Genomic DNA, 22,131 nt, shown 5'->3' with positions numbered 1-22,131 from the left:
TCCTTCCTTTGCTCCACCTCTTTGCTCAAGCTCCTTCCTCGCCCCCACAGCAGCCCCATTTCCAAAAGGGCATTTCCCCCCCCCTGTGATGTCATCCTGCCCCCTCCCCTTGGCCACGTGCCGATTCTCCTGTCTCCGCCCACTCCGGGTTGTTGCTTTGGGGGGAGGGGCGTTCCCTTACTATTGATACGTTGATTGAAAGAATTACAACTATTAAGGGGCGGGGGGGGGGAGCCGAGAGAGGGAGAGAGAGAGAGTCTCCCCCTCCGGCGCCTCCGCCTCCGCCTCCCTTCCCGGGGCGCGCGCCATGGCGGCGGCGGGGCTGTGGCGGGCGGAGGCGCCGCTGGGCCGGGGCTCGTCGGCCGCCGTGTACCGGGCGCGATGCCTGGGAGACCCGCGCGCCCCGCCGGCCGCCCTCAAGGCGTTTCTGCCGCCCGGCCGCGGGGAAGAGGAGGAGGAGGCCGAGGGCGGTGGCGGCGGCGGCGGCGGCTATGGCTTCCGCAAGGAGCGCGCCGCGCTGGAGGAGCTGCGCGGCCACCGCAGCATCGGTGAGAGAGCGCGGGGTGGGGTTTCCGGGGCTTGTGCAGAGAGCCGAGCTGCCGGGAAGGCGTTCGTGGAGTAAAGGCGGAGGCGAGAGGGGGCTTTCTCTTCTCCCCGCCCGCCCAGGGAGCCTCCAGCACCCGACTGGCCTGGGCGGGGGTGGACTAAATGGCCCCTGGTGCAGCGGGGAGGAGTCGGAGGGGCGCCTTGGCCTAGAACAGGAACCCCATCCTGGGCCTCCAGAAGTCACGCCCTCTCTCCAGCTCCCTTTCTGGGGCACATCCTCCATCAGGAGCAACCTGGTCTTCGGCATCACCTGTCCCAAGAGCCACTGGCAATGTTTCCCCAGCCACCCTGGGCAGCTTCCAACAGAATGATGGGGGTGGAGACGCTCCTTCAGGTATACAGGACCGAGGCCCTTTAGGGCTTTCAAGGTCAGCACCAACACTTTGAATTGTGCTCGGAAACGTACTGGGAGCCAATGTAGGTCTTTCAGGACCCATATTATGTGGTCTCGGTGGCTGCTCACCAGTCTAGCTGCCGCATTCTGGATTAGTTGTAGTTTCCGGGTCACCTTCAAAGGTAGCCCCATGAGGAGCACACTGCAGTAGTCCAAGCGGGAGATAACCAGAGCACACCACTCTAGCAAGACAGTCTGCAGGCAGGTAGGGTCTCATCCTGCGTACCAGTTGGAGCTGGTAGACAGCTGCCCTGGACACAGAACTGACCTGTGCCTCCATGGACAGCTGTGAGTCCAGAATGACTCCCAGGCTGCGCACCTGGTCCTTCAGGGGCACAGTACCCCATTCAGGACCAGGGAGTCCTCCACACCCACCCACCCCCTGTCCCCCAAGAACAGTACTTCTGTCTTGTCAGGATTCAACCTCAATCTGTTAGCCGCCATCCATCCTCCAACCGCCTCCAGACACTCACACAGGACCTTCACTGGTTCTGATTTGAAAGAGAGGTAGAGCTGATTGATCCTTTGACAGGCAATATCTGCTTTGCCTTTCCAATCTCCAGGACCAGAAGTGGCAAATCCACTTTTGGGCCAGAAAGCTCTGATTCAGTGCATCCAATTTTGCAAGGTAGCAGCCCCCGTGCTAAAGTTAAGCGGATCTGAATCTGATCCTTGTCTCAGGGGAGACCCTCCTGGGACACACCTTGAGATGCATTGTGGAAGAAATGCAGGATATAAATCCATTCACTAAATAAAATGGGTACATGTGCACAGCATGAGGAATCACTTGGCCAGCACAGAGGGTGCAATCTGAGAGGGGAAAGGGTGTCCCAAATACAACATGGTAATGAGGGTGATGTCCGTCAGCGTTCCCCAACTTGTTGCCCTTCATCATCCCTGACCATTGACTTGTGAGAGTTGCAGTCCAAGCCACTGGGAGGTCAACAGGCTGGGGAAGGCTGCCGCAGGTATTGTTGAATGCGTTCATTTTGTCTGAAGCCTGAGTGGGAAACTCGGTTGCTTAGAGCATGGTGTGCTAATAGCACCAAGGTGGCAGGTTCGATCCCCATATGGGACAGCTGCATATTCCTGCCTTGCGGGGGGTTGGACTAGATGAACCTCAGGCTCCCTTCCAACGCTGCGAGTCTTTTGTGTAGCATGCCTTGTTGCTTTGCTGAAGGGTGCTACCTAAATCTTCCCAACAAATAATAAATGTGAGACGTACCACGGCATCTCAAGGCGACTGTGCTTCCATCACATTTGGCTTCTCACAGCTGCTGCCAGAGGTCAGCTGCAGATTACCACCGCCCTTACGGTAACTGCTTCTTAACCTCTTGCAATGAGCATGCAACCCTATGGCTGTCTTAGTTGAGAGACATAGATTTTTACTACCAGGCCAGCCCCAGCCCCTCTTGCCCCCCCCCCCCCCGAGACATACTGATGGGAACTATGTGACGGATGGTTGGCTCTGCGCATAACAGCATAAATCTACACCAAATGGTCAACTGTAGCCACTGTACAGCACAGAGCATAGCTTGGAGCAGAAGGAAACCGACTTGTTTCTGGGAACTGGTCCTGAGGAACAACCAGTGTTTCCCTCTAAAATTCCAAAGGCAAGAAGAACCACAACTATGGTAGGCTATCCATGAAGCGCATCCACTGGAAATGCTGCAGCTTGATGGATTTGGGGTACAATATTGACTATGAAATTATGGAATGAAAATATGAAATTTACGGCATGTGTCACCTTGAAAGAGAATGTATATAAAATGATGTATAGATGGTATTTAACACCGGTTAAGTTAGCAAAAATGTATAGGAAATGTTGGAAATGCAGAAAGAAAGATGGTGAATGTGGTGAATATGTGGTGGACATGCGAGAAAACAAAACCGTTTTGGGAATTCATTTATAACGAATTGAAAAAGATGTTTAAATACACCTTCCCCCCAAAGCCGGAAGCTTTTCTGCTAGGCTTGATGGGTGAAGAGATTGCGAAAAAGGACCAAAGATTGTTCATGTACGCAACAACCACAGCAAAGATACTTTTAGCCCCAAAGTGGAAATTACAGGAATTACCGACAATTGAGGAGTGGCAGATGAAGATGATGGAATATGCTGAACTTGCAAAACTGGCTGGAAAGGTCAGAAACCGGGATGACTCAAGATTCCAAAGGGATTGGAGTAAATTTGTAGACTACATAAGATTGAACCGTGGAAGTTTGAAGACACTAGCAGGACTGGAATAACCCTATGACATAGTTTGAAGGATTTAAGTAAGAAACTGGGCGATTAGATTGGGCTAGAAAACCTGCTGACGTGAGGGAGGGAAGTCGTAGCTCGGCAGAGCGAGGATATAGGTGGATTTGTATGTTGTTGCTTGAGATAATTTGTTTAATTGAAAAATATAATAAAAATTATTATAAAAAAGGAAATGCTGCAACTTGGCATTTCATACTTTAGCCAACAACAGCAACGAGCGAACCGAGTCTTGTTGTCGTGCTACAGGGAGAAAGATCTGGAAAATTGGGCAGCAGGCAGGAGTTCAGCCAGATGGATTTCCTTCTCAAATGATGCCATATTGGACCCGTGCAGAGTATCCAGGGTGTTTGAATTCATTTCTGGGGGGACCCAGCCAGATGGGCGGGGTACAAATAAATTATTATTATTATTATTATTATTATTATTATTATTATTATTATTATTATTATTATTATTATTATATTGCCAACCATGTTGGCAGTGACTTCCATTGCAGTAGAACTGTGCATGGATCCAGACTAGAGTTTTATTTGGTGCTACCTAAGGACTGTTTCGTTGTTGACCCTATTTGTGCTGCATCCATTTTTCTACGATGGCCACAGAGTTGGGGTAAGAATTCTCTTGAAGGTTAGAAGGTTAATCCCCCCAAAGAAACAAGCGGCATTTGCCTAGCTAGCTCTGGATTAAAATTATACCCAGGCCCAGATGCTCTAGGGAAAGTGCTGGAAACAACCAAATCTTGTATTTTCCAAAGGCGGCTTTTTGTGGGGAATCACTGCCTTAGCACAGAACAGCTTCCAGGGACTGGGGGTTGCACACCAAGTAACCCCTGCTGATCCTTTCGTGGTGTTTTTCTACTTGCAGTGACTCTGTACGGTGTGTTCACCGACTACCCTTCTGCCCAAGGCCCATCATGCTGCCTCTTGTTGGAGTTGCTGGACATTAGCGTGTCAGAGCTGCTGGCGCACTCCAGCCTGCATGGCTGCTCCATGTGGATCACCCAGCACTGTGCGCGAGACATCCTGGAAGGCCTTGCCTTCCTCCACCACAGAGGCTATGTGCATGCAGACCTGAAGCCGCGCAACATCCTGTGGAGTGCGGAGGAGGAGAGCTTCAAGCTCATTGACTTTGGACTCAGCTTCAAGGAGGGAATTCAGGTTGGTCAAGCGTCACTGGAACCTTTTAGGCAATAAGGTAATCAGAGAGGTGAGACGGCTACAGAAAATGCTGGATGGCTTTGGGGGCCCCTGTGCTGTGCACACTCACCCCGCTTTAGCCTTTTCTAAAGGAGGTGACACACTCAGAAACCGGCAAAAAATGCCAGACAAAAGGGGGGGGTGCACTGTAGCAAATGAAAACACTTTCAGCTGTGAAGGTATATTTGTCTATGACCAGGAAACTGTTTCCAAATTCTCTTTGGTTAAAAACTTCACCCTGTGTGTGTGTGTGTGTATGTGTGCCCGTGGGGGGGGGGGTACATGCAGTGCTTTTAATAAAACGTATCCTGAAATCTTTATGGAAGGGATTGCTATTATTCTACTCTGTGAGCATTGTTGCAGAATTGCTTGAGTACTTTATACACATTTTAAAGAATGCTCTAGGCTGCTTATTGCTCGAAAACACTGCTTCCCAAAATTTGGTCACCAGCTGCTTATGGACTACAATTCCCATCATCCCTGACTACTGGTCTTGCTAGCTAGCTATGATAGGAGTTCTAGTCCAAAAACAGCTAGAGATCCATGTTTGGGAAACACTGCTCTAAGCGATGTGGCCCTGAGGTTTCCTGTTTCACACAGAAACATAGAATGGTAGAATCATAGAATGGTAGAGTTGGAAGGGACCCCGAAGGTCATCCAGTTCCTACACATGTGTAGAAAGACTGGGGTTTGCTGCACATGAGGTGAATTCCTTTCTTCCATGCAGTTTCAGATGCACATGGGACTCATCCACACTTCTGATTGTCCCAAGGCAGGGGTCTGAGCCTGTCGCTTTCCCCCACAAAAATCTGCTCTTTGGCGCTACATCAGAACAAACAGCGGTCCACGGAAAACCTAATGGCTGTTTGTTCTGGTTCAGCACTGAATGGTGAGTTTTCCTGGGGGAAAGCATCAGGGCAAATGGAAGACTGAGCCCTTGGGGCCACGAGGGGGGACCAAGCTCTTGCTGCTTTCAGAAATCTGCAGTCAGGGCATAGGAGTAGTGCTTCAGAGGTTTGGACGAGCCCCCAGTTAGTGTGGGTAGAACAAATCGCTCCGTCCCCTGAGTGTGTGAAAAGTGCCTACCAATTCCTCTGGTAGTGGAAGAGCAAAGCTTTTGTTGTGCTTGGATGCTTCCACCTGGAAATGGCACAAATCAACATTTAAACATACACTGAGGTGGTTTTCCAGTGGTAGAGTTTCTTTCCAGAACCCCTTGAAAACTTTTAAGCTTAAATCACAAAACAGATTTCCTATGCGGCTACTGAATTTTTGCTTGTGAGAGGTTACTTATATAAAAGAAGTTTCTTGACAAATTCTTGGAGTAGCAAAAGTTAAGCATTTCTTTGTGGTATCCTTGGGCTCTGCATGAAGCAGCCTAAGTGGGCAAATTTTTTTGGACCACCGTAAAACAAACTAGTATAAGGTTGAAAATCCACTGCAGTTCTTTGTTATGATTTTAAACTTCTAAGCAAGCTCTTCGTTCTCCCCAGGATGTGAAGTACATTCAGACGGACGGATACCGCGCTCCTGAGGCTGAGCTGCAGAACCGCCTCTCCAAGGCGGGAGTACAAGGCGGGACGGAGTGCACTTCTGCTATCGATCTCTGGAGTCTTGGAATAGTATTACTGGAGATGTTTTCAGGAATGAAACTAAAACATACTGTCCAATCTCAGGAATGGAGGGTGAGGAGCTTTGCGGTAATTTTGCAGATTTGCAAGCTTGGTGGATCAGAGGAATGCTGAATAACTTCAGTAAGGCTTTTCACAAAGTCCCTCATGATATTCTTGCGAGGAAACTGGTAAAATGTGAGTTGAACGAGGTAACTGTCAGGTGGATTTGTAGTTGGTTGAGCAAACCCCAAGGAGTACACGTTAATGGTTCCTCGTCATCCTGGAAATAAGGGATAAGCAGAGTGCTGCAGGGTTCTGTCCTGGGTCCACTGTTGTTCAACACCTTTATAAATGAGTTGGATGAAAGAATGGAGGGCATGTGTGTCAGATCTACAGGGGACACCAAACTGAAAGGGGTAGCTAATGCTGCAGAAGACAGAATCAGAATTCAAAATGACCATAACAGATTGGAAAACTGGACCTAAACTTGGGCTGCTTGGACGAGTGAAACCGACCACCTGTCTCCTAGATCCTTGCCCATCCTGGCTTATAAAAGCTAGCTGGGAAGGGCTGGGCGATGGGCTCTGCGCGGTGGTGAATGCTTCCCTCTGCGAGGGAATCTTTCCAGACCCGCTGAAAGAGGCGGTCATTAAACCGCTTCTTAAAAAAACATCTCTAGACCCGGCCAATACGGCCAACTATCGCCCAGTCTCAAATTTACCATTCTTGGGCAAGGTGATTGAGCGGGTGGTTGCTGAACAACTCCAAGCACGCCTGGAAGATGCGGACCATTTGGATCCCTTCCAATCAGGATTCAGGCCTCATCATGGGACTGAAACTGCCTTGGTCGCGCTGGTTGATGATCTCCGGCGGGCTAGGGACAAAGGTGAGAGCTGTTTCCTGGTTCTGCTGGATCTCTCAGCGGCCTTTGACACCATCGACCATAACATCCTTCTGGACCGGCTAGAGGGGTTGGGAGCTGGGGGCACTGTTATACAGTGGTTCCGCTCTTTCCTCCTGGGCCGTGTTCAGAAAGTGGTGGTGGGGGATGAGTGTTCAGACCCCTGGGCTCTCACTTGTGGGGTGCCTCAGGGTTCTGTCCTCTCCCCCATGCTTTTTAATATCTATATGAAGCCACTGGGAGAGATCATCAGGGGGTTTGGGTTGGGTGTTCATCAATATGCAGATGACACCCAGCTCTACCTCTCTTTTAAATCAGAACCAGTGAAGGCGGTGAAGGTCCTGTGTGAGTGCCTGGAGGCTGTTGGAGGATGGATGGCGGCTAACAGATTGAGGTTGAATCCTGACAAGACAGAAGTACTGTTTTTGGGGGACAGGAGGCGGGCGGGTGTGGGGGACTCCCTGGTCCTGAATGGGGTAACTGTGCCCCTGAAGGACCAGGTGCGCAGCCTGGGAGTCATTTTGGACTCACAGCTGTCCATGGAAGCACAGGTTAATTCTGTGTCCAGGGCGGCTGTCTACCAGCTCCATCTGGTACGCAGGCTGAGACCCTACCTGCCCGCAGACTGTCTTGTCAGAGTGGTGCATGCTCTGGTTATCTCCCGCTTGGACTACTGCAATGCGCTCTACGTGGGGCTACCTTTGAAGGTGACCCGGAAACTGCAATTAATCCAGAATGCGGCAGCTAGACTGGTGACTGGGAGTGGCCGCCGGGACCACATAACACCGGTCCTGAGAGATCTGCATTGGCTCCCAGTACGTTTCCGAGCACAATTCAAAGTGTTGGTGTTGACCTTTAAAGCCCTAAACGGCCTCGGTCCTGTATACCTGAAGGAGCGTCTCCACCCCCATCATTCAGCCCGGACACTGAGATCCAGCGCCGAGGGCCTTCTGGCGGTTCCCTCACTGCGAGAAGCAAAACTACAGGGAACCAGGCAGAGGGCCTTCTCGGTAGTGGCGCCCGCCCTGTGGAACGCCCTCCCGTCAGAAGTCAAGGGAATAAACAACTACCTGACATTCAGAAAACACCTAAAGGCAGCCCTGTTTAGGGAAGTTTTTAATTTGTGACTCTGTATTGTATTTTGATTGTTGGAGGCCGCCCAGAGTGGCTGGGGAGACCCGGCCAGATGGGCGGGGTATAAATAATAAATTATTATTATAAATTATTAAACTAACAGAATGAATTTCAAAAGGGACAAATGTCAGGTTCTGCACTTAGGCAGGAAGAACCAGATGCAGAAATATAGGATGGGGGACACCTGGCTTACTAGCAGCACGTGTGAAAGGGATCTAGGGGTCTTTTATAATAATAATAATTTATTATTTATACCTAGCCCATCTGGCTGGGTTTCCCCAGCCACTCTTAGTAAACCATAAGCTTAACGTGAGTCCACAGTGTGGTGCAGCAGCAAAGAAAGCTAACACCATTCTAGGCTGCATCAACAGAAGTCCAGTGTCTAGTCAAGTAATATTACCACTCCATTCTGCCTTGATCAGATCACACCTCATCTTTGGTGGCAATTTCTCTTTGGGAGTTTTGAAACTCCTCTTTGAAGAAGACAGCACCTTGTATGGCTTGAATATTCCTTGCTGGATAGATAAAATACTGACTGTTGCAGCTTCCCTGATGGGAGCCAATATCTTAACAGTCTGTGAAATAAGCAATCATTTGCTGGGGGAGGAGCAGAGGTGACAGGAGCTGACATCAGCGCCTGTCATAGGAATGTAATAAGCTGCCAGCTGAGGCCCCAGATCCTTCAAACTCAATATTGTCGTCACGGACAGGCAGCTGCTTTCTGGGATTTAGGACAGCCGTCTTCCCCGGCCCTTCCTGGCGATGCCAGAGCTGGAAGGCGGTATGCAGAGCGGGAGCCGCACCTTCGAGCCGTGAGCTTTCCCTGTAACGTAGGGCTTATATAATTGCTTTGCTCTAAAGTTACCATGGGTACCTTTGCAGTCTCCCAACATGGTGACAGCAGCTGCTCACAGTCCTCAGCCAGGTGTGTTGTACCTTCTTTCAGGGGGAGAGAGAGGATACCTCTGCCCACTAGCACAATCGTAGGTCTGGGAGCACCCTCCATTCACGAAGCCTCAGGTCTCCATCCCCACAACGCAGATCCCAGTGCATCTCTCCCAGAGAGCCGGAGTGAAGAATGGGAGCCGGGTGGTATCAGCAAGTGATGTAAGCTTTAGTGGAAGAAAGGAAGAAACGTCCAACCCAGCAGGATACCTGATCTGCCTCAAAAGTCAGCAGATGAAACACTCTCCCAACTTGGAACAGCCCAGGGCATGTGGTGTTGGTGGCCGAGTACAGGAACAACTGGGAGACCCTGGTGCAGGTGGCTGAAGAGAAGGGAGGAGCATCAGCTAATTTTAGGAATGGGCAGAATTGCCATGGTTTGCTTTGTGTCAATACGGAACCCACCATGGAATAGGTGTTGTGGAGCAATTTACTGCAGCGGGATTAATTGGGGGCGGGGGGCTTACAGCAGTAGCCGGCTCTGCTACAACCTGAGGAGACTCTGTTCAGATTGTTCAGAGTGAATACAAGATGGCTTGAGGGTTTTTTTCCCTTCTGAGTGATTTTCTTCCTACCTCTTCTTCCTAGGCAAACAGTTCTGCCATTATTGAGCACATTTTTGCCAGCAAAAGTGTAGTGAATTCTGCCATCCCTGCCTATCACCTCAGAGACCTCCTCAAAAGGTATGTTGCCTGTTAGTTTCTGCAATGTTTTCTTCCTCTGGGGTTTTGCTGCTCAGCCCCTGTGAATGCAGCCAAACAAAGGGTGAGGTCCATTGTTACCTATGAAGGCTTTTGAACAAGAGGGACTTGTTTCTTTCTGCCTGTGGTGACTCTCCCTTAACCTCAGTAATGCTTCACAGAATAAATAGGGTTGTCAGGTCCCAGCCCCAGCTTTTCCTCTCTTGGGCTTCCGTAATACGGCAGATATAAAACCAGCATTTGCCTCCCATAAGAGCCCTTGTGTTTCATCACTTAAGGTAAAGAGACCCCTGACCATTAGGTCCAGTCGTGTCCGACTCTGGCGTTGCGGCGCTCATCTTGCGTTACTGGCCGAAGGAGCCGGTGTACAGCTTCCGGGTCATGTGGCCACCACGACAAAGCCGCTTCTGGCGAACCACAGCAGCGCACGGAAACACCGTTTACCTTCCCGCCGGAGCGGTACCTATTTATCTACTTTGACATGCTTTTGAACTGCTAGGTTGGCAGGAGCAGGGACTCAGCAACGGGAGCTCACCCCGTTGTGGGGATTCGAACCGCCGACCTACTGATTGGCAAGCTGAAGAGGCTCAGTGGTTTAACCCACAGCGCCACCCGCGCCCCTGTTTCATCACTTAATGGATGCTAAAATCACTACAGCTTATGTGAATGGAAAATGGATGTTAAAAGGCAGTGGCTGGACAAAGTCTTGCTTGGGATGTGGGAGAGGCTACGGTATGCCAAAATACCATATAATTTATTTTTTGTCATTTACCTACAATTTACTTAACCTTTTTCAGCTGCTGTGGAGAGCAGGGAATAATTGCTAGTTCAGGCCATGTGTATTTGAAACTTTCTCCTTTCAGTCAAGTCTTTTAAATAAGTAAGATGGAGGTTTAAAAAAAGAAACCAGGGTCAGAGCCCCACACAAATCAGGAAATTGTGCAATAGATTCATGAAACAGTCATCCTTGTGCAAATAAGACTAGCTAGGAGGTTCCACCAGTAGATTAATTAGTGAGACCAAATTGTGTTTGGTGGGGCTGTGAATTTGCATTCTGCTTGTTTGATTTTTTGAGACTATTTTGGTGATAATATTTATGGGAAATAAAATACTAAAGATGAGCTTTCTTTCCAGCAACATGTAGTAAGTTGCCTAATTTGCAGGTGGGGGAGATAATGATTATTCATTCTCCTTGGCATAACTCAGTATGGGGGAAACCAGTGGCCTGGCCATTCATCTTTAAAAGAGAAAGGCAGGAGAAATGTATATGTTGCTTTGTGTTTCCACACTTCCACAGAACGGCACTCAAGGGAACCTGCAGTGCAGCCAAAATAAAATTACTAGCCAATGACCACCGAAATACATAATAAGGTTTATAAAATCAGCATCACCATAAAGCCATAGAATTGGAACAATGAAAGCTGTGGTGTCGTGTTTTCTCCAGAGCCTGGTGGGCTTTTGCTGTTCTTCTAGAAATCAGCCTGGATGCAGCTTGAATGGCCTCCCTGTGGAGAGCATCTCTGGAACTTGCTTGTACAACAAAGACTCCTTTTTGCTTTCCAGCATGCTTCACGAGGACCCACAGGAAAGAGCCACTGCGGCAAAGGCCTTGTGTAGCCCCTTCTTCAGCATTCCTTTCGGTAGGGTGTATAACATCTTGCATTTCTCTGGACACAAATAATGCTTGCCTAACTGGCCCTGACTCTCTTCATTTCATTTTGAGATTTTCTATCCATTCCCTGCAATCAGGTTTAAGCTGGTTAACGTTTTAAAAACAATATTTGTCCTTAAGAAGGACCCTCTTGCCATCTTGTGGACTCCTGAGGGTACGTTTTCAGTTAACGTTTCCTCCTGAGAGCCAGTGTGGTGCAGTGCTTAAGAGTGGAAGACTCGTAATCTGGTGAACCGGGTTCGCGTCTCCTCTCCTCCACTTGCAGCTGCTGGGTGACCTTGGGCTAGTCGCACTTCTCTGAAGTCTCTCAGCCCCACTCACCTCACAGAGTGTTTGCTGTGGGGGAGGAAGGGAAAGGAGAATGTTAGCCGCTTGGGTAGTGAAAAGCGGGGTATCAAATCCAAACTCTTCTTCTTCTTCTTCCTTTCACACTTCTTCTGTGGCCCGTTTTAAATGTTTGAATTGGGCTTAGCCCCATTTCACTGATGTCTGATCCCAGCATTACAAGGAGATTTTTTAAAAAATCATTTTTATTAGATTTATATGCTGCCCTTCATCCCAGGATTTCAGGGCGGTTCGCAAGGTGAAAATACAAGGTAAAGAGACATTGTATGTGATAAGGCAAGGTAAAGAAAGCCAAACCTTTTAACTCTCTTTGAGAATAGGATTGAGTAGGTTGCAGCGACTTGCATCCAACCATTTCCAATTTCTCTTTGATATAATGACCACCTTGCATTGCTTTAACAGCCCCCCATATTGAAGATCTGGTGATGCTTCCAACTCCAGTGCTAAGACTGCTAAATATTTTGAGCGATACTTCTCTCCAAAGTGAAGAAGAATTGGAAGGTCGGTACATCTTGATGTAGCTGCTTATCCTTCAGCACACTACAGAACGCATGAGGAAGGGGGAAAGGCAACTATTTCTGAGAGCTGCCCTGTGCAGAGAGAGGAAAAAAATAATCCTGCTTCAAGCTAGGCGTGATCCACATTTAGAGAGAGCCAGTAACCTCCAAGCAAAAATGTTTTAAAAATTACCGCATAACAAAAGTAAATATGCGTGCAATATTTTGAATAGAAATGGTCTCTAGAAGAGGAGCGCTTGCAGGTTGATGTCACAGATTCCCACCCCACCTTGGTATCATTATTATTATTGTTAATAATAATAATAATAATAATAATAATAATAATTTATTATTATTATTTGTACCCCGCCCATCTGGCTGGGTCTCCCCAGCCACTCTGGGCGGCTTCCACCAAACATTAAAATACATTTAAAATATCACAGTTTAAAAACTTCCCTAAACAGGGCTGCCTATTATTATTATTATTATTATTATCATTATCATTATTATCTTATACCCTGCCCACCTGACATGGCTGCCCCTGCCACTCTGGGCGGCTTCCAACATAATAACAACACAGAAAAACATTCCACGTTAAAAACTTCCCGATACTTCTCTGTTTGGCACCTGATGGGAAGGCACCCCACAGGGCAGGTACCACTACCAAGCAAGCCCTCTGCCCGGAAGAGAGCGAGGCCCTTGTGCACTGACATCCTCCCCACCTGCAGATTCTCCCTTCTGTAGCTCTGGAGCCTGAGGAAGGGGCTGAAGGATGAATTGCCTTGAAGGGGGCTTGTAAGGGAGAATCAGTAGATGAGGGAAGTCTAAGTGCCCTTCCTACTCCCACCCAAACAACTGTTGTGCTTGGGGAAATTGTGGCTCCTTTTGTGTCAGTTGCAGAAAATACAAGAGTACAAGAGACAAACTGAAAGAGAAAGAACTACCTTTGGTTCCCATAACCTTTCTGTGTTGTCTACATTTGGTGGGGGGCGGTTGTGCTCCACTCTACATATTATTGACTTCTGTTACAGAAAGAGCAGAGAACCTCTGGCGTGTGGGACAGTCTTGGAGTTCCAGTTTGACCTGTGAGGTCATTTCCCCCACTCACCCACCCACCACACGGTCATGCAGCCATGGCAGCAGGATTTAATCCCTGTGTGTCAGCTGAGCAGGGACTGAAGCAAGCCCTGTGCGAAAGCAGGCTGCGGAATAGCTTGCACGTGCAGGCTGCTTCCGAGAGGCTTTTGCAAAGGCTTTCAGGCCGTTCCTGTGATCTTGATATTGGAAGCTTAAAGGGGAAGCGCTTTTTCCTCATGCTCCCCCTTTTAAACCTTCAAGTTTGGGGACTTAAAAGTGAGTGCAGGGAGACTTGCAAAATGCAAGGGATTTTGACAGGCAGGTGGCCCCGTGCACACGTCAGTCGTGTGGCATCATCATTTGGCCCTGATAAGGACCTGGTACACAGAGTCCAGAAGGTTCCCCACCCCTCCCCTAAACCACTTTGAAGACTGAACCAACTGCTGTTTGTTGGGGGTTTTTTTAAGTCCCCAAGTCCTAGTCATTTCCAGTAGAATAAGGGAAGGGGGCATGTGTTGCTTGTGGCAGCGTTTAGGCCCCACACAGTGACTCTGTTTGTTTTGTTTAACTTCTAAGACCACCATTATGTTCTGGTCACTTGAGCAACTGAGCAGAAATGCACAGGGGGGGGGGGGAGCTGCTCATCTGTGTTTCATCCTGAAGTGGCAAGCCTGAGAATGCTCAAAAGCAAGCCTATACACAATTATTGGCCTTGAAAAACTGCGTTCCTTGGTACCTTGGGGTTCCCTAGCTCTAAAATGGGACCAGGATGCTGATCAGGAAGGCTGACACAGCATGCTGCCCCTTAAAAATTGCCACTGAAACAAGAACTAACTGTGATTGACCCAATGACTAACTTGGAGCTTCTCTCTATGGTGCCGTGGACCTCGCTTGGGAAATAAGAGTATTTTTCCATAATAATTTTTATTAGTTTTCAGTTACAACAACCCAATATTAGCCTCATTATAACAATGCCAAATTATAATACAATTAATAATGCCAAATTACACAATTTAGGTGCCCCCCCCGGCCTCCTGCATATTAGAATTGATGGTTTGATGATTTATTTTGTTTCTGCGTTCCAAAATCTTATAAATTTCAGTTACACTCCAGTCAAAATACTAACCCTTATGTCACAACTGCAGTTTTAACGACTTCCATTTGTATTGACACCTTAAATGATATCCACACCTACAGATGAAGCATCCTTCCTGTGTGTGGCAATTATTCTGTCCGGAGTGTTTCTTCTTGTCCTTGTAATATATTATGTCTATCTTTTGTCAGTTGCTGCTGTTCTCCAGCATGCCTTGGGTGGCGCTAGTGTCCCATTGTTGTTTCAAAAGTTCTCCATTGTTCTGTCCCTGGTTCATCGTTTTGCAGCTACAAAAGTCACACTGTTCCAATAAATTTCCTGTTCCTGCCATTTTTCTCTCAGCCTGGGAAGGAGAGCAAGCTGTCGAACTTCAAATAACTCAGTAATGAATCTTATCAACCCCTGGCAATCTCGCAGTTTTCTCTCTCTCTCTCTCTTTTTTTTTAATAAGATTTTTATTTTTTCAGCATAAGGAAAGAAAAACAATACACATACACAAATACACATAAAAAGAAAACATAATAGACAATTAAACAAAAAAAACACAATAAACAAAAGAAAACTTATACCTACCTAAATCAACACAAACATACATTAATCCTTATCTCTTTCTAGTTTCAATCTTCTTTAACCAGTTTTCTCTCATCCCTCCGTCCAGCTGAAGATAAGCAATTACGCTTCCAATTAAATTAAATTCCAAGCCCTTTTAGCATTATTCAGTACAGTCTGAGGATAATGGGGAGTAGGGGAGAATCAGCTCTGAGTTTCCATCATAAATAGAGAATAATACTTTATATAAAGAAACCATAGGCTTCCCTCCCCCCCCCACTGTCTTTTATACCAAATGAAGTCGTCTTTGAAATTCAGACATTAACGACTTTACAGCTGCTTCAATTCCGCAGTTTATGATCTCATTTCTTCTAGCACACATCTGTACATTAATCCAGATTAAACTTATTAACAGGAGAACCTCTGCTTCTTCTTTTTTTAAATTATTTTTTATTAAACAGCAAAATCACAACACATCATATACATGACTCAATAAAACACAACATGACGATTTCACAACACAAAAACACACACACGTCTACATACAGCCCATACACAATTTAACAAGACTAGGGAAAAAAATCCTAGAAAAGAGCCAAAAGAAAAGGAAGAATAAAAAGAGAATAGAGGGGAGAAAGGAGAAGGGAAGGGAAGGGGAAAAAGGAAGAAAAGAAATCTACATTGAAATTACCACTTACAACATTAATATGCAAATAAATAAATTTGACTTCCGTTTGTACTCTTTGTTCCTTTATCTTAACCCTTCTTTTTCCCACACAGGTCTTGTTACATCCCATTTAGTCTTATGTTTCTTTCTAACAGTATATTGATATTCAATTCATACACAAGAGTCACCTTCCTATTAGAACCTCTGCTTCTTAATGGCAGCGCAGGGGGGGGGGGTTATCGGCAGGCAGGCTGCATTTGCACTCAGCACCTCCTGCCTCCCACAATCCATGCCGGAGCAGCGAGAGCCAGGTACCAAGAGGAACTGCGAGTGAAGTCCATCCCCCCCCCCCCCGTCCCTGGGGGGAATTTGCAAGGATAATTAACCTCAATCATCCTTGTTTTTTCCTTGCCAATGATCTCCTGCAGTTGTGGGAGCTTTCTCCATTAAGGCAGACCAGGAAATAAGAGTATTAATTGCCTGCCCTTGATCAGGTCTTTGTCCAGCTCTGCTGGCCATTGTGGGCAGGGTGGTGGTGTCAGCCTGAGATTTCCTGGTTAGATTTCTGCTTGTCTTGTAGTAAGTTTCTCCAGTGTGCAGCTCATGGCAATTAGCCTTACTCTAGTGGATGGATCTCTGAGAGCCAGTGTGGTGGTAGTGGTTAAGAGCCAGTGTGGTGTAGTGGTTAAGAGCGGTAGACTCGTAATCTGGTGAACCGGGTTCGCGTCTCCGCTCCTCCACATGCAGCTGCTGGGTGACCTTGGGCTAGTCACACTTCTCTGAAGTCTCTCAGCCCCACTCACCTCACAGAGTGTTTGTTGTGGGGGAGGAAGGGAAAGGAGAATGTGAGCCGCTTGGAGACTCCTTCGGGTAGTGAAAAGCGGGAGATCAAATCCAAACTCTTCTTCTGAGTTCTAGTAAAAGCACAAAGCTGAGGTCTGCCTGCCCCTAAGGTCTGGAGTATTTGCTAGGTGCTGGGGTAGCGTTTAAGACAGATGTTCAGGCACTCGGGCCATAAGCCCTTCTCCTCAATGCTGTGTGGAAGAGCAGGTCGTACTTGCTTAGAATATGGACTCAGGGGCAGTTTGACGATATTCTGGCTGACTCACATAGATAGTTGTTTAGGGCCAAGCCGGGACATAATTTGTTGACCCCTATATGTTATGAAACAGGCAATTTGTGGCAAAAAATTATGTTCTTGATTGTGTTTGTTGGTTTGTTGCCCTTCCTTAAACAGGATTCCTGGGTCCTTCCGCGCCAGTCTATCCAATATGCTACGCTGGGTGTTTGCTATGTGTTTTCAGTTGTCTTCTCAATTCCACAGATATTGTTGATGACATAAGAGAAGAATGTTGCAAATACGGACGGGTCGTATCCCTGTTTGTTCCGAAGGAAGATCCAGGCAGAGGCCATGTAAGTACTTGGGCAGTTGAGATTTGTGTGTGTGTTTCATCTTTGAGGTTTTGCTCTGAGGCTGCACTGACCTCTCCTTTTACAATGGCAGCTGAGTGAGGCACATACTGAGGCTTCCTGACACAACTCCTGTGTTCTGTCTTGCATAGAGAGAATAGTTCTCTTATAAATGGAAGCAGGTTTTTTTTTAAAATCAGATTTTGTGTGTGTGTGTTTGCATTTGTCTCTCTGGGAATCTTGGAATACTTTACTGCTTGTATATATCTCTAAAATAAAATTGTATACTATTGCATTTCAGACTTGGAGACAGGATTTTAGTAGCATTATCTATTAATGCAGTATGCCTCTGAAATGTCACACTATTAAGACTATAAAACAATAGAAATAATAATAAATAATAATATTTTTTTATTTATACTCCGCCCTTCCCAGTTTAAAAACCGGGCTCAGGGTGGCTAACACCAAATATAAAACATTGATTGAAATGTGACTTAAAAACAGCATAAAACACAACATAAAATGCAGCATCAACATCAATAAAATTCAAAAATTCAGGGGTCATTTTTCTTTTTTTGGGGGGGGGGGGAACCCAGTCAGTAGACATTGAATGATCACCAGGGCAAACTGGCCAAGTTGGTCCTACTAGGGCCAGCAAGGAGGTTTGTGAATAAGAATTTAAATGTGGGGTCCCAGAAAGAGTTTCTTCATAGAAGAGGAAAGGGGAAAGGGAATAGAGGATCAGGCTAATTCAAATTGAAGGCCAGGCGGAATAGCTCTGCCTTGCAGGCCCTGCGGAAGGAGAGCAAGTCCTGCAGGGCCCTAGTCTCATGGGACAGAGCATTCCACCAGGTTGGAGCTGTCACTGAAAAGGCCCTGGTGGAGGATAGTCTGGCTTCCTTAGGATGCACCTCCAATTAAGTTTTTCAATATTAGCTTCTATACTTTATCCAGAGATTCTGGTAACATCTTCTGGTGTTATATTATCTCTTTTAAAAACCACACTGCTGTGGTGTACACATTTACATTTTGCAGAATTAAATCATGTTACAATCTTTCCTTATCAAGTAAACGTATACCATTTTAATGTGTTTTACTCCTTAGAATTTAACCAAGGTAACCTACCAGTTTCTGGCAGGTGTCTTGCCTGTCCTGGAAAGCAAGAGTGCAAGGGGACAAAGGAGATTGACATTCCTCCTGTTTCTTTTCAGGTCTTTGTTGAGTATGCAAATGCTGCGGATTCAAAAGCTGCCCAACGAGCGCTGACTGGGAAGAGTTTCGATGGCAAGTTTGTTGTGGCTACATTTTACCCACTGAGTGCCTATAAGCGAGGGTATCTTTACCAAACCATGCTTTAGTCTGCAGCAGCCGTCAGGAGAGACGCACGTATCCCAAGCTGCCTTGCTTTGCCAAAGTCTTTTCCAGAGTCGGACTCCACCTGTGCTGCTCCTTTCTCATTCTGTGGTTGGCAAGGAAAAGGCCCAGGTGTTTCTGTTTTGTTGCAGTGAAATCAGCCTCCTCCTTGCCTTTGATTTACTCTACAGTAACCAAAATGCTATGAAATGGATGTTGGAGATTGAAGGTGGAGAAGAATTCATTGTGAAAGAAATTGAGACACAAGGCAGTGTTGGGGGTTCTGGCACCCAACTTAGCACTGAATGGTGGCATGAAGGGTTGCTGGTGTCTGAAACTCCAGAGTTCCTCTTGCCTCAAGCAGAGAAGCAGCAGAGGAGGACATGCATCCGGATGAAGCCACTGAGCCGCCTTCAACAATTTTATGGGGAGTACAGATAACATTCTCAGCCCATTGTAGTCCTCCCATGTTTTTCCAGCACTTCCTCCTCCTTGTCTTCTTACCTCAGAAAGTCTGTTAAGGAGGGAAAAGTGGCACAGGAGTGGAGGGGGAAATGGATGCCATTTTGAGGTGACCCTCCTTTCCCTATTGTTTCCAGTTTCAGAGACTTTCCAAGTCCTTTCCCTTGATCTGTGGGCTCTCCACCTTAATTCATTGCTTCTTGGAAGGAGGTTTCCCCAAGCCATACCCTTCAGTTAGCTATTTAATCAATAAGTTACACTGGAAACAGTAGCAGCACTTACTTTAAAGTAGAAATGTTTCTAGCTATAATCCTGCTGCCTTCTAGCTGTGTGCTGCAAGCGCTATAAAGATCAGGTTGTGATCTTTATCAGGTGGTGATTTTCAGGCAAAGTCCATGGGACTTTCAGCCCAACCTGTAGCTGTGTTTACTCAGAAGTAAGCTTAGCTGCAAACCTCTTGCCTGTGCTGCAGGAACTCTTTTTAAAAGCAACAACTTTCTCAAAATTTTTTGCAATTGTGCTATTTAGAAAACAGTAGGAAAAACCCACAGAAAGTGAGGGGCTAAAATGGCACAGAGACGCGAGCACCTCAAAATGTCAGGAGGAGGGTTGGTGGCAACTGGTGAGGACAGGGAAAGGCAAAGGAACAGCACTGCCCACCCCAGGGATGGAGCGTGGCAAGATCTACATACCCAAAAGAGCGTGAAGCCTGACGCACCTAGGGGGTGGCCTGCTGCAATGTCACACCCTAGGACAGAACATGTTAGGCTGTATCTGCAGAGACTCTTGAAGGAACATCCTCAGCCACAGTGTAACTCACATTAAAAAGCCATCTTTTAAGAACAGGATTGCTGCCCTAAAAACAGGGGGTCTGAGGCAAGGTAGGGTCACCCAAATGCATTTGGCTGTATAGAAGTTGAAGCTAGACAATAGGCAGGAAGGTTTCACTTGTGGCATCTAGCCAAGCCTTTCTCCCGGGAAGAAGGCGAGAACCAGTGAAGGCACCTTTTGGCTCCCTACGTGTAGGCCCAAATAGAAAGGTAGACATTGTCTCTAAAATACTGCATTAGAAAGAGCCCTCATTTTCAAGTAAATCCAGGTTTGTATACACTCAAGTGGATATTTCAGTTCCTCATCGGCAGTTTCGGCTCCTGTGACAGGGCTAGTTTAGCTATGAGCCTTCTCTCTATCTAGTAAGAGACTAGTGGGGAGGTGGTTTTGTTTTGTTTTACAGTCTCTGAGAAATTGCCTGTTTGTGTCTTCCCAGCTTCATCTGCTAATTGTTAGGCAGGTGCCTACAGAAAGGATTTAATTCTGCTCGCATAATGATATTATGGGGTGTTGTCCAACCAGATTCTTCTGTAGAGCTACTTTCCTGAGCCAATTTTAAACATGTTTTTAAGAGAAGAGTCTTTGTTCTGTTGGAAATGCTTGAAACTTCTGAAATTTGACTACTGGTCCTGCACTCTCGAGGCTTCCCAATTCCCAGCGTCTAATGCTTTCACTGCTGCTGCTGCTGCTGCTGGTGCTGAGAATGGGAGGCCCCCCAGTTTGCCTTGCTCTTAATCCACGTTGCCCCCAGCAGCTGATCTTCCTGCACGAGGCTCCTTCACTTCTTGGTTTCTCAAAAGTTGTGCGGCATTTCTGACAGAGTTGACTTGGGCAATGGCAGGAAAACAAGAAAGAGACGTTTTAAACGTTTCACCCACTCCTTTTAGAAAATACTTGATATTTTTTTGTAATGTCTTCAGAAGCTAGCATTTTAGAAGGGTGTGTGTGTGTGTGTGTGTGTGTGTGTGCATAAATGATTAGGATTCTCTCATGGCAAATTTATTCCTGGGTTTTGCCTCCTGCCTTTCTGAGCTCTGAATTATTTAAGACGGGATATTGTCTGCACTGGCAATTATACTGATACTGTTGAGTTTGTTTGTCCTGCGTAGCGTATCTGATGTAGATTTGGGAGAGTGACATTCCTGATTCTGGGTGGGGAAGCGAACTGCATCCACAACCTCCAAGTACCTCAAGTCTTCTATGAATAATTTGTGCAGTCTTGCCTCTCACCTCCATAATTCACCTGGGGGGTTCAGTGGGCCTGCCCCTTTCAGTCTTCGTGACTTGGTTAAGTAGAATGAATGTCCAAAATGTGTACTGTCACCCCCCCCCCCGGGCTTTACTGCCTGAGCTTGGGCTTAGCAGGGGAAGGCTGCAGAGCTGCTCCTCTGTTAGCTGAGGGGGCATCTATTTCGAGCACATTTTAAGCCAGAACTGCACGAGAACTTGAAGGTCTTGGTGCTTGTGGGCAAGGACAGGGGCTGTGTCCAAAGACCCGTTCATAGCTTTGCACTTTCCAAGCCACACGTCTGACCTGGAGTCCACTTTTGGTCCCGGCCAGCCTCCATCTCTCTGCCCCAAGAAAGACAACAGCACTGCCTGTCTGGCTGGACTTGACTGCTCCAGAGCGTCCTTTGCAAACTGTTCTGTAAACATATGTCTTATGCTCAGATTATTTAAGGAGATCATGTACTCTATGCACCATTGCTCAGCAGCTCAAAAGATGAATGTACAATATTAATTGAAAAATAAAGTAGATTTGTTCTGATGTTAACCAAGCTACCTTTTATTATGGGCTGATTTGTGAGAGGGAAATTGGACTTCCGAACTGCATTGCAGATGAGTGGTAGAGGGAACCCAGGCCCTAATCTGTGCTCTACAGTTTTTCAAAAATGATCCTAGCATATATATTGTGCTTTTAATTATTCAGATCACTTCACATATGTGAACATGCAGCGGAAACCAGAGTTTTGCTGTCCAGCATCTGTTGGTGACAGAACCTGTGAGTTCATTCTCCTGACTTGGATGGTCTGAATAAAGCTTCCTTGGGGGCAAAACTACAGTGCTGTTAAATTTGTCACTTGCAATTTCTGGGTTTTTTCCTCATTTTTTTTTTTAGCATTAAATAGCAACCACTTGGATACCTGATCAGAATTATGAGACATGGGCATTAACCCTTTCCTTGTGTTCCCACTTCCACACACAGAAGGGAAGAGCTGCTCTTTCATGTTTGGTTTGGCCTTTGAGCTTCCCCACTGATTGCCATCAGGGAATCACACACCTGCTAAAAATAAAGATGTATTCAAGTGATATATTCAGCACTGCATGTAGATGACTAGATCAACCAGCAGAATGAAGTTGCATCAAACTGGGGAGGTGGAATGTATTGGGGGGGTGCCTTTAACTGATAATGGAGCTTCCAGAA

General features: G+C 46.8%; 1 protein-coding gene across 1 annotated transcript; it reads left to right on the top strand.

The window, feature by feature from the left end:
• Positions 1-297: 297 nt before the first annotated feature.
• Positions 298-21,484, top strand: UHMK1 (U2AF homology motif kinase 1). The gene is made up of 8 exons (XM_033151161.1): positions 298-548; positions 4,125-4,417; positions 5,950-6,141; positions 9,638-9,732; positions 11,314-11,390; positions 12,170-12,268; positions 16,975-17,063; positions 18,272-21,484. The coding sequence occupies exons 1-8, from the start codon at positions 308-310 to the stop codon at positions 18,416-18,418; spliced, it is 1,233 nt and encodes a 410-aa protein (XP_033007052.1). The 5' UTR covers positions 298-307; the 3' UTR covers positions 18,419-21,484.
• The last annotated feature ends 647 nt before the right edge of the window (positions 21,485-22,131 follow it).

This window comes from Lacerta agilis, chromosome 6, assembly GCF_009819535.1.
Source record: "Lacerta agilis isolate rLacAgi1 chromosome 6, rLacAgi1.pri, whole genome shotgun sequence".
NCBI classification, from domain to species: Eukaryota; Metazoa; Chordata; class Lepidosauria; order Squamata; family Lacertidae; genus Lacerta; species Lacerta agilis.
This window is presented reverse-complemented; position numbering and strand designations above follow the sequence as displayed.

Excerpts from the sequence above, each read along its gene's own strand:
- UHMK1 (XM_033151161.1), top strand. The coding sequence starts at position 308 with ATGGCGGCGGCGGGGCTGTGGCGGGCGGAGGCGCCGCTGGGCCGGGGC. Across the intron at positions 9,733-11,313 it reads CTCAGAGACCTCCTCAAAAG|CATGCTTCACGAGGACCCAC; the intron begins GTATGTTGCCTG and ends TTTGCTTTCCAG. Across the intron at positions 12,269-16,974 it reads AAGTGAAGAAGAATTGGAAG|ATATTGTTGATGACATAAGA; the intron begins GTCGGTACATCT and ends TCAATTCCACAG.